This window comes from Emydura macquarii, unplaced genomic scaffold (genome assembly GCF_026122565.2).
Source record: "Emydura macquarii macquarii isolate MOO-44397 ecotype Brisbane River unplaced genomic scaffold, CSIRO-AGI_Emac_v2 contig_374, whole genome shotgun sequence".
Lineage (NCBI taxonomy): Eukaryota > Metazoa > Chordata > Testudines > Chelidae > Emydura > Emydura macquarii.
This window is the reverse complement of record NW_027130511.1, coordinates 4085774-4097822: the sequence shown is the minus strand read 5'-3', so window position 1 is coordinate 4097822 and position 12049 is coordinate 4085774. Positions and strand designations below refer to the sequence as shown.

The 12049-nt window shown below is 42.9% G+C and overlaps 1 protein-coding gene across 11 annotated transcripts in view; it reads left to right on the top strand.

Moving 5' to 3' along the window:
• The window catches only part of NRXN3 (neurexin 3), a 1218301-nt gene that overhangs the window by 1110943 nt on the left and 95309 nt on the right, over positions 1-12049 (top strand). For 2 of the 11 annotated variants that reach the window (XM_067532477.1, XM_067532439.1), the window contains one exon: positions 3843-3862. The exons of the other annotated variants lie outside the window; for them this stretch is intronic. In XM_067532477.1, the coding sequence (XP_067388578.1) occupies positions 3843-3862 (20 nt within the window). The remainder of the gene's footprint in view (positions 1-3842; positions 3863-12049) is intronic. 11 annotated transcript variants of the gene reach the window in all.

Here is a 12049-nt window from a genome sequence, read left to right as displayed (position 1 = left end):
CCTGCATCATGGGGAGTGGGGAAGGGACACTTCCCTCCTCCACTCCCACTGCTGAGCAGCAAACTCACTTTCTCTTCTGGGCCTTCTGTCTCACCTCAACTTTCTCCATCCTACCTATGACCCAGCAGTACAGTTCCTGTGAAGGTCTCCATGGCCAAGAAAAAGAGCCTGAGATCCATGTCTCCATTAAGGAAATGCATATTTGGGTGTACAGGTTAGATTGTGCAATGGGAGGAAATGGTAACCTGATGTGAAGGTCAGGGCGGAGGGGGCAAGGGGACATATGGAGTTAATATATTATGTCTTCACTTCAGGAGATATTGGTAAATAACTAGTTTTATGTCCCAAGTGAAATGAATTTGATGCCTTTACAAGTCCCCACTGGCCAGTTCATCTCACAACTCGTCTCAGCCCCGACTAGGTTCATCTCAGAAACAACACACATTCTAGAATAATGGTCAGTCTCTTTTCTAGAGACAGCCAGGACTGGAATAGCAAGGCATCCTGCAGATTAGGACTGAGATACATTGAAAGAACTAAGTTGGAGTTTCAGCAAAGAAATAGCAGAGGTGCAGCCAGCCAGGATCACAGTGTTATTTGCAGATTATAGTGGAGGAGAAGCATCTCCCCCACAGTATCCCTGCTTGTAGCCTGATCAATCAGCCTTTTTCTTACAGAGCCACAAGAGAACAATACCAGAACCACCTACTTTTAAAAGCAAGCCAGTGGGGCTGCATGCATTTATTATGGTTAAAATATGTTGAGATGCAATAACCACAACATAAAATGAACCAGTATGTTGAGCTGACCCTTTGTGGTCTGTTGGTGCTGCTCAAACCTGTTTGGGGGTATTTGCCTATTTTTTCTACATTCAGGCAAATCTACTTAGTACCAGGGACAGCTCCTCTCAGCACAGATGTCCGTGATGATGCTCTCAAGACAGTTTCATTTTCCATTCTAACTTAGCTGGCGGTGGTGGTGGGTAGGGATGACAGTACATTTGAATTGTATTCTTCTGGTCTATGAAGCCTAGTGCATCCAACAGAGAGAAAATGAGTTGATCGAACAAGAAGGGCCTAAAAAGTGATTCACAAGCTTCAAATGGCACAGTTTCCATAACTTGTCAGATGTTATTTCATTAGCTTCTGGAATTCCCTGTGTGTCGAAATGTCTCTGATGTTCTTTCTTGCAGTGAATGGAAACTATGCAGGGGGTAGTTGAAAGTGACACATATAAAAAGACATCAGATCAGTAAACAGGTAGACTGGAGTACAATCCGTCCTCCCTGCCAGGTCTCCTGATATTTTCTGTAGGAGGTCATCAAGTCAAATTCTGTTGTAGTATTCTGTGACAGTGCTGGATAATTTCATGATCACTAAGCAACTTTTGTAGCTATGCACTCTACAGGGTAATCAATTCCCTTGTTTTGATCACCTGCAGAGGTCAAGAAGAATTTTTCCAAACATGTACAGTATTGGATGTTTATTTAAATTTAGATAGTGCCTTAGGTGTACATGACACTTAATAGGTAACTAAAAACTACAGGTCCTTGTCCTGAAGAGCTTAAAATAAAAGTTAGACATAACATGGCAAGGGATGACATTAAGTAAAGTGATTGTGTGGGGTTGTGGTCATTGCTGGGTAGGATACCACCTGAGAGGGGTCGGATTATCTGATTACGTACTGCAGGAGGCAGGATATTGGATTAGATGGACCAGTTGTCTGATGCCTTAGTAGAGGAGGCTGGATACCAAATTGGGTGGACCAGTAGTTGGAACCGCTTTGACAAAACTTACGTTTCCTATAGTTTTTATGACATAGTTAACAGAAGATTGAGGGTGGGGATTAGATAAAGTGATAGGAATGTAGGCTATCAACTGGATTCTTTCAATCAGACACAGTGGAATTTACTGTTTCTCTATATGATGGCTTCCGAAGAGTGCCTTGTTGCCACTCGCATTTTTCAGATCTGACAATTTGCCCTTTTCCCTTTAATAAAGGGATATGAGAATAGAGGTCCAGTGTTCTCTGAGCAGGCACATCCCGAGTTGCCAGTAAGCATTAAAGTCTGGCTTGGACTCAGGCCAGAATAAATGCCTCAGACTGCACAGCTCTGAAACACAGGGAGACCAGAGAAGTCAAATATGAAAAGTGTTCTAGTCCTATAGTCCTATTATAGTCCTGTAGTCAACAAAGAAAGAGGCAACCCAAATGAGAAGTGCAAGATTCCCGGAGAAAGGAAGGCAGACTGTTTAGATAATTGGCTAGAATTTGTGCATTTTTGGTTGAAATGACTGGTTTTCTCAATGTTAAGAAGAGTTTCAAAGCTAGATATTAGCCAACCTGTACAGCTTCTACCCTTTCTGTCAAAGGATTAATAGTGTCATTGAATTTAAAACCAGATGGGACCACTACGTCTAATCTGACCTTCTGTATAACCAGGCCATTAAATTTCACTCAAATACCCCTCTACTGAGCCCAACAACTGTAGTCAAACTAAAGCATTTCAGACCGCCGGAAACTAAACTGGCAGTCAGAGAACAGGAGAGACTGAGGTGCCACCAAGGCCCTGTAGTGACAGGAAATGGATTAGGTAAAATATACACAGATGATCCCAGCAGATGACCTCTGCTGCATGCTGCAGAAGAAGGTGAAAAACTCAAGAGTCCCTGCCAATCTGACCGGGAGAAAATTCCTTCACAACCCCAAACCTGATGATCAGTTTCTCACTGAGAACACAAGCAAGACTCACCAACCAGATATCAAAGAAAGAGGATTCCATCCTGCAAGGTGCCGAGTGTTTTCTGAAGCATGTAAAGTGCCCTCAGTATTTTTCATAATCAGGCCTAATGGGAATTTATGCTCATGCGTGAAGGTGTAGGACAGAATGAAAAGCTTCTACCCAGACCCCTGGATAAGCAGAGAACTACTGTATATATGATTTTAAAGGGAGTGTTGTACAGAGTGAAGATATGGGAGTCAGGACTTCTGGGTTCCATTTCTGGATCAGACTGACCACTGACCTGCTTTGTGATCCTGAGTAAATCACTAGACCTCTCTCTGCCCTAATTTAACCATCCATTCAATAAGTGTAATGATACTTGCCTCCAGGAATAATGTTCAGCTTAATTAATGTTTGCAAAGCTTTTCAAGATCCTTGGATGAAAAGTGACATAGGAGTGCCTAAGAGAATGGTTTGCATTTCCTCCTCCCCACTCTGACCTGTGGCAGGGTATTTTGGAAGGCATATTCAATGGGAGGAACTAGACTCCTCCAAAGACTTCTCTACAGACAATTTAGCAGGTTAGAGCTCCTCTTTCTGAGCCAGTTCTGCAAAACCTCAACCTTGGCCTTCTTTATGACTGCAGTCCCTTGTAGTTAATTCTTCCATTGGGGAAAGTGACCTACAACCCCTAGGGAGCTGTGATAATTCTGTTCAGCAGGTTAAGCGAAGGACAAAGTGATGGATTGAGTGTGTAATTTGTGACCACTTGCAGAACTCCTCCTATGGATTCATAAGGCATTGCTTCTATTGATTTGACAGCCTTCCCGAGGAGAGCAGAACCCCATTACTCCTCCCAAGATCAAAGCTGGGTCTCAGGCAGGGAAGCACAAAACAATGCTCCTGGTCTCTTGAGCTGACTAGGACAGTTTTGCATCAGGGAAAAGGTGTTTCATCTTTTATGACAATAAGCCCTCTCATCCAGGGATCTTAAAGCTATGTACGTACATTCAGGCATTCTTACAATGTGGCTGGGAAGGTTTCACAGATGAGAAGACAGGCACAGGCAATGCTTTCTGTGCTGTTTCACCCAAAGTTACGCAGTGAGTCAGTGGCAAAGCCAGAAATAGCACACTGGAGGTCTGACTCCCGTCACCTGCTCCGATAGATGATGCTCCCTTTCAGAAAAGCAATCATTTTGGTTTTTTCCCACAATAAATTATGGGGAATGAAAGAGATGTTGTTAAATGTTCTCAGTCATGCAGTGCAGACTTGCTTCCTGAGATTTCATGACTCATTCTTATCCTAAAGAAGAAGTTCCATAATCTTCAACTTTTTCTAGAACAATCTGGTTTTGTTTAGAAAATGTGCCCTAGTGATTAGAAGAAAGGACTAGGAGTCAGGCTTCCTGGGATATAATACTAGCTGTGCCACTGATTTGCTGTCTGACCTTGGTCAAGTCATTTTTTCTAACTGTCTCTCAGTGTTCCCATAAAAATGGGACTAACACTCACTCACCTCACAAGGAATATTAGAAGCAGGAAACCTAGGAAAGAATGATTGTGTCAACTGGACTACAAAGGAGTAAATGGAGCAACTAAGCTGGCAAAGAGTATTGCAGAGAAGCAACGTGATTTCTTTGAATCTATGTTCACCAGAAGGGTATTTTGGGAGATACACTGCCTGTATGTTCCTCCAGGGTGGCTCTGCTAATGAATGTGGCCATACTAGAGCCTGATGGCAAAACCCATCTTCGTTACCTCCCACCTTGAAGAGGACAGAGAGAAAATACTATGTGCTCTCCCAAGGTTTGGAGTACCTTTACACCCATCTGCCTCCAGTGTCGTTAGTCATGACAGCAGCCATTGAGAGAGAGGCTCAAGGGCAAGAAGACTTAGTTTTACACATCAGTGTCAGAGAACTGAAAGCTATCAGAGTGATGTGTCAAGGGTTTCTATCATAGATCAAAGGAAGCAGCCTATTAGTCCTCACAGACAACACAGCAGCAATGTTCTGTCTCCACAAGCAGGTAGGAGCCTGCTCGTCTCCACTCTGCCAACAGGCAGTTCTGCTCTTGGAGCTCTGTATTGCCCACTCCATAGCTCTACAGGCCTCTTAGCTTCTAGGGGTTCAAAACAACCGAGCAGATCACTTATGAGTCACCATGAGTGATATTTTCATCCAAATATGGCCATATATATCTTCCAGCAGTGGGCATATCCCCAGATAGACCTGTTTGCAACAAGGACCAACATAAATTGGCAGCAGTTCTATTCCCTGTGGGGTCACAGTCCCTGACAGATGCATTTTTCTTGCTGTGGTCAGACAAGTTCCTCCACATTTTTCCACCAAGCCTGCTCATTTACAGGGTATTGCTAATGTTAAGACAGGAACAGGCTGAAGCTATACTCATAGCCCAGCTTGGGTCCATCAACACTGGTTCTTCACTTTCCTGGTGCTGTTAGGGAAGCCTCCAATCTTACTTCCTCTAGGCTTGGACATAATCTCCTAATATCATCATCGCCTACTCCACTGAAGCCTATAGTCCCTTCACTTAACTGCATGGATGCATGATGGCTAGATATGAGAGAGCAGTATTGCTTGAAAGAGATTCAAGAGAGCCTGCTAAATAGTAGAAAGCCTTCTACAAGAGCTACTTCTCTCTCTAAGTGGAGGTATCTTTCCATCTGTTCTCACCAATATGGAGTATCACCATCCAGTTTTTCAGTTCAACATATTCTGGACTTCTTATTGTACCTGAAACACCAAGGTTTGGCTTGTTAGTTCAATCAAAGTGCATCCAGTAGCTGTTTCACGATCCTAAGTGGACAATTGCTCTATTTTCTCTAATCATATGTCCATAAGGTTTCTGAAAGGCTTAGTCAAATTGTATCCTCAAGTGCAAGACCTCATTCTATGGTTGGATCTAAACTTAGTATTGTCAACTTATGGGTCCCTCATTTGAGCCCTTGGCTACTTGATCTCTGCTGCGTCTATCAATGAAATGATGACTAATATCATTTTTGGTTGCCATCACATCGGCCAGAAGAGTAGGAGAGCTTTGTGCTTTAATGTCTGCCTCCCTATACAGTATTATTTAAGGACAAGTCTTACCTGTGTCCTCATCCCAAAGGTGGTGTCATCTTTCCATATCAACCAGCTAATTTATTTCACTATATTCTTCCTGAAGCTGCAGTCAAGCAGGGAAGAGGAGCATTTACATAGCCTGGATGTCAGAAGATCTCTGGCTTTCTTTCTAGACACAACCAGGCACTTCTGTAAATCCTCCCAACTGTTCATAGCAATGGCAGACAGAATAAAAAGACAATCAGTCTCCATCCAGAGAATTTCTTCTTGGATAGCTTCCTGTATATGCATGTGCACTGACCTGGCTAATGTCACCCTGCCAAGCAAATTCACAGCTCATTCGACGATGAGGCAGATGGCCTTGGCAGCTTTTCACAGAATCATAGAATATTAGGGTTGGAGCACCTCAGGAGCTCATCTACTCCAACCCCCTGCTCAAAGCAGGACCAACCCCAATTAAATCATCCCAGCCAGGGCTTTGACAAGCTGGGCCTTAAAAACCCCTAAAGATGGAGATTCCATCACTTCCCCAAGTAATCCATTCCAGTGTTTCACCATCTTCCTCGTGAAAACAATTTTTGTAATTTCCAACCTTAGACCTCCTCCCCTGCAACTTGAGACCAGTGCTCCTTGTTCTGTCATCTGCCGCCACTGAGAACAGCCTAGCTCCATCCTCCCTGGAATCCCCCTTCAGGTAGTTGAAGGCCGCTATCAAAGTTCCAATTGCAGACATTTGTAGAATGGCAATTGATCCTTTCTCCATATGTTTGCCTCCCATTACATTGTTGTTCAAGGTTCTGTTCCCACCTCCTATTGTCATAGCTTGTGAGTCACCAAGAGTGGAATGCACATATGCAATCAATTGAAGAAAAAACGGTTACTAACCTGGTCAGTATCTATTATTCTTTGAGCTGTGTTGCACATGTCCTTCCCACAATCCAGTCTCCTACCCCACTACATCAGAGTTCCAGCAAGAAGTTTCTGAGTGGGACTAGAGGCAGCTCTGCCCTGGATGCCTGCATGCAGCGGCGTGTGGCATCAGAAGGAGCTCAAGCCACCCAACAGGTATCGTTGAGAGAAATGTTTTCCGATGGTTGGGTGCTGGGCACACAGACACCAAGAGCAGAGAGAACATGTGCAACACAGCTCAAAGAACAACAGTCACTGAATAGGTTAGGAGCCTTTTGTTATGCTATCATTGTCCAGGATAGAAATTCTTGCATTTTTCTCAGGAGTATCTGGGTCTGTTCAGTCTTGAAGTCAGGATATTGGACTAGATATGGCACGATAATTCCTGTTTTCTTAACGATGATGTTAAACCCAGTGAATCCATGTTTGGAAAGTGTGTTGAGCACCTCAGAGTAAAGTATTATTTTGACTTGTGTTTTCCGATGGTAACATCTATTGCTTACAGTGCGAGCTCTTCAGGGCAGGGAAAGTTTTTGCTGCTGATGAGGGCTTGTACAGCATTTAGTACAATTTGAGAGCAACTGTTGTGTATATATAATAATAAAATTAATCATTAATGGCAATGTGCCAGAGTCTGATCAGTATAAGCCCAGAGAGTAAATCCGTGGAGCTACTCCAGTTTCACGTAGGCGTAAAAAAGAACAGAATCCATCCCATTTCATCTTTATGGTGTTACTACAGGTCAATAATAATGTATTGTAAATAAAGTGCTTCCTGTTCATGATTCACCTTCCCCCTTTTTTTTCAAAATGTATTTTAAGAAACAGTTTTAATCCAGAGAAGAATCATCAGCACATTCACACAGTTTAAAGAATGTGGACACTTTATTAATCTTATTCATAGCAGCAAGATCAGCTGGAAAATATGTACCAAAGATAAGGAGTTGCTATCTGTGGTACAATTAAGTTTCTCCCTGTCATGAAATCACTAATGTGATCAAACTGTGAAATACGCAGCAGATGAATAATTAAATCCAGATGTCTTTTCCGATGATGACGTGCACAAAAACAAAACAAAACCCCACAACACTTAGTAGATAGGCTTCATTTGTACCTTCAAAGGATGCTGAAAAAACCTTTCCATGGATTAATCCACTATATTTCTTCATAAAAAATCAAATCGACTTGCTATTTAATAGCTAGTAGAAAGACTTACAAAGACTTACTATGTCAGGCACACTGTACATAACTGGCTTCACAATTTAGTTTTCTTAAGGAGAAATAATTTAGTTATCATTAAACTCCTTGGGAAGCTAGCTTTAATAATGTTCTTTGGTTATCAGGGGTATCGTTTTTCCTTCCGGCAGAGCTGAGGAAATGTGAAGCTCAAATCTTTACTGGCTGATAATGAAGTCAGTCCATTTCAGTGCAGGGCCTCGGCAATTCTTTAGCACTCCCAACAGGCTGTGGGGTGAAAGCTGTTTGTCTAGCTGGCGAAGTTGCTGAGTTCACAGATAGCTATCACTCTGTGGAATGTTGCCTATATTTGTAGAAGCAGGAATAAAAATAAATAAATATCTGAACCTCGCAACCAAAGAGATGGCTTTTTTAAAAAATCCACAAAAGAAAATGTCAGTCCACAGCGGTTTAAGCTTCTGTCTATGACAGATTATGATGAAAGAGGGGGCAATCAGTATTTAAATTTCAGCTCATACGCACACACACCCTTTACGTTTACATTTACACTCATATTTATACACACGTTCACATCCTACTCACACTTGTTTTAAACTCACATATGCACTTATGCGTACCCTCACCTTTACATTCAAGCCCATAGAAAAGCTTATCTTTACATTCACATGGAGATACCTTTATCCTTAGACTGACTACTCACTCTTTTTCACACACACACACTTACCCTTACACACACATGCCTAGGTATTCACATCCACATCAATATACGTACATACTTAAACAGTCACACGCATTTAGCTGCAAAATTAAAAAAGCAGGAGCAGCAGATGTATATGTAATTAGTAAAAAAACCATAAACAAAGCTGAAGCTTCATTGCAGTCTTTCCACCACATGCTTTCTGGATCATTTGTTTAATATTCATGGACTTGCAGTCAGTTATAATAGCAGGGCTTCTGACGTGCAAACATTTACCATTCTGGATGTTTGAAAATACATTTCCACCTTCTAATAAACCCCCGGTGCATTCCTGGGCTGATATTTCAATATATTTATAAAATATAAAAACACATGTAAACACATATACAACTGCTTCTGCTACTATCAAAATGGGGTGTGCTGCAACGTTACATTTCCTGTTACACCTTTTGAAATCTATCCCTTTGTTCTGGGGGTTGATTAGGGACAAGAACATACAGCAATTCTGAGTAGGTCATATGTCCTGGTATTTAGAACCTGAATATCACAAATATTTGAGTGACACTCAAGTGAAAATTTCTGCAGCCATTCCACAATGTGCAGTGATCTCATCAGCTCTGAAAAACCAAGTACGGTTCAGTTTGGTCATTACTTGGATAGGAGATCTCTGAGTAATTTTGCATGATGAAATATTGGACAAAAATACACACTCTACAAACTGTCATATGGTCAGGAGACATAGATAGCTACAGTGGCTTTTTACAGAGACCGCATTGTAGGTGTTGCACCATCGTAGGTGAAGTAATTTGTGAAGTTTCATATGCCAACTAAGGCTACAAATAAAGTTCAAGATGTACTGTATTGTGATGGAAATTCCAGGCCCCTCTGCAGCATTAGATGCCGCACAGCAACGCAGGCAGGCAGCCATAATGGTATATAAAACTACCATTGATTAGACTATGGCAGGGCAAACGTTGTAGGGAACACTCCTGGCCCGATGTTAAGGCAAGGAGGAATGGATTAGATTATAAGATAAAATGTGGAAATATATTTTCCATCTCTAACATCTGTGATTTGATCTCCGTAGAAATATTGGGATTGGATTTATTTCCCAAATACAGAGTGAGGTAGATCAAAAGAAATTGAGCTAAGTGGAAATTTTCCTACATGGATTTTTTTTCTTTTTTCGAATACCACTGTAGAGAGGATGGGAGTTTTCTGTTCCAGCCAGACCAGTAGAGCAATGCCAGCAGCTAGCCAATTACCAATGCCAGTGGCAGTAGCTCTCCCATGGCTGACTAGACCAACCACAAAAGTTGCTTCTATTTCTGTCATGATTCACATGGCCATGGGGGCTTTTCCTTTCCAATGTTTCCTAATCGCAGTCCCTCTTTTACTGCCTGGCGCACATCAGCAGTCCTAAACCCCAGCCCAGCTTTCATATAGCCAAGGGAAACTGACATTCCCACAATCCAGGGCTTGCCTAACATTAACTAAAGCCTCCTATTGCAGTGTTCTCCTTCTTTCTTCTTCTATGCAAATTGGGTCATGGAGTTCTGACTAATATCCACTGTAGTATCACTTTTATACTTAACCTGCCAAGGCGACTGCCCTCACTGGGTCTCCTTTGGTGATCTACTAGAGCTTTTCCATCTTTCACTTCCGTGATTTTGTTTTCTGTTCTGTCATCATGCAGCTTCAGAGCCTAAATAACTCCAGATAACACACACCCCAGGCTAAATGTCCAAAGAAGCCAGCAGGATCTCTTCTTTCAAATCGTTCCTCAAGCTCATTTCTTCCATGAGGCTCCAAAACATTAGCCTTTGCTAGTAAAAATGCTGTCACCAATCCATTATTAAAACTAAATATAATAAATAGGGCTGGTATTTTCTGGAAATTGCCACTATTGCTGCGGATTTTCTCAAAGTGACCCTTCATTTCCAGACTCATGCTTCATTTCTGAAATCACTGATCAGAAGGAGGGTGGGGCACGTGAGGTTGCATGTCCCCCCAGATGTCTGCCCGGAGACATCCCCAGGATGCGGGGCAGAGGCTGAGGCAGAGGCAACGGATGGGCGGGGCACATGGGGTCACATGCTCCCCCCCTCCCCCCAGATTTCTGCCTGGAGACACCTGACTCCTCCCCAGGGGGCTGGGGGCTCACTGCTATTGAGACTCACTGCCAACTTCTCCCCTCCTCATGCAGGCCTGGGCTTGGCAAAACTGCCACGGAGCTTCCCCTGGGCAGGCCGGGCATTTGGCAGCAGGTCACTGGGCTCCCTCACTGTGATGCAGAGTGGCCGGTACCGCTCCCCCGCTCACCTCCCTTGTATATATAGGTGCTGGAACTAGCGATGCAGGGGGTGCTGCACCCCCTGGCTTGAAGTGTTTTCCCTTATATACAGGGTTAACAGTTTGGTTCAATGGCTCTCAGCACCCCCACTGTAAAAATTGTTCCAGCATCCCTTCCTGCACACAGCTGGCTCTAAGCTCTCAGTGCCCGGGGTCTGTCCTACACTTCTCCTGCACAGCTGGCTCTAGCCCTCCATATTAATATAATGTAGAGCTGAAATTTTTGAAATATACGGCTTTGAAAATCCAAAATTATTCTGTTTTCATTGCCAGAAAATGCTGGCCCTGGTAATAAGCAATGCTTTAAGGACACTTAGTGCATTTCTTTCCCTAGTGCAGTCTTTCTCCTTCTGTTTAGATTACAAATGCACTCAGATACTTTGATGATGAAGCCTGTGCAGAATAGAACTCCTGAAAGCAGGGGCCCTGACTTCAGTTGAGTCTTGTGTGGTGTGGATCACACCATCAACACTTAACAGATAACAAATTAGATGAGCCATCCCTGCATCTGAACGGAAGACACCTCCCACCACTCTGAAAGTCTCTAGAACTCCCAAGGGCTATAGTAGATCCAAAATTTCCTCCTTGGCTGCAACAGAAATGAAAAGCTATGTTGGGTGTCATTCTCGTTTCTCAGCTCTGTGTTCCAATTCATTCAGGTTTGAATTTTTCTGTGTTTAACATTTTTCTGAAGCTTTGTCCAAATAAATGTTGCCTGGTAAATGTATTTATATTTGTAAGAATGCTAAAAAGGGCACCTGTCTGCGTTCTGTAGGCATCCATGACATAAGAATTCAGTGCAACTTTTACCCTAATGCAGCAGTATAATTCAACATAACCCACCACCAATGCACCAGGCAACTCAAAAGCGAAATCATGCCCCCACCCACCCAATCCTCCATCCCTTCACTATTCCTCTTTATTTTCAAATGCCTGGCTAAAGAAGAGCTTTGCAGAGTGCCCTGAAAGTCATCAGACTCAGGCAATTGTAGAGCCAAGGAGGAAAGAATTCCAAAGCCTCAGAGCCCTCACAGAAACTGCAGGCTAGCAAACTCTCCTGTTTTACATTGCGACTCCTGCTCCAGC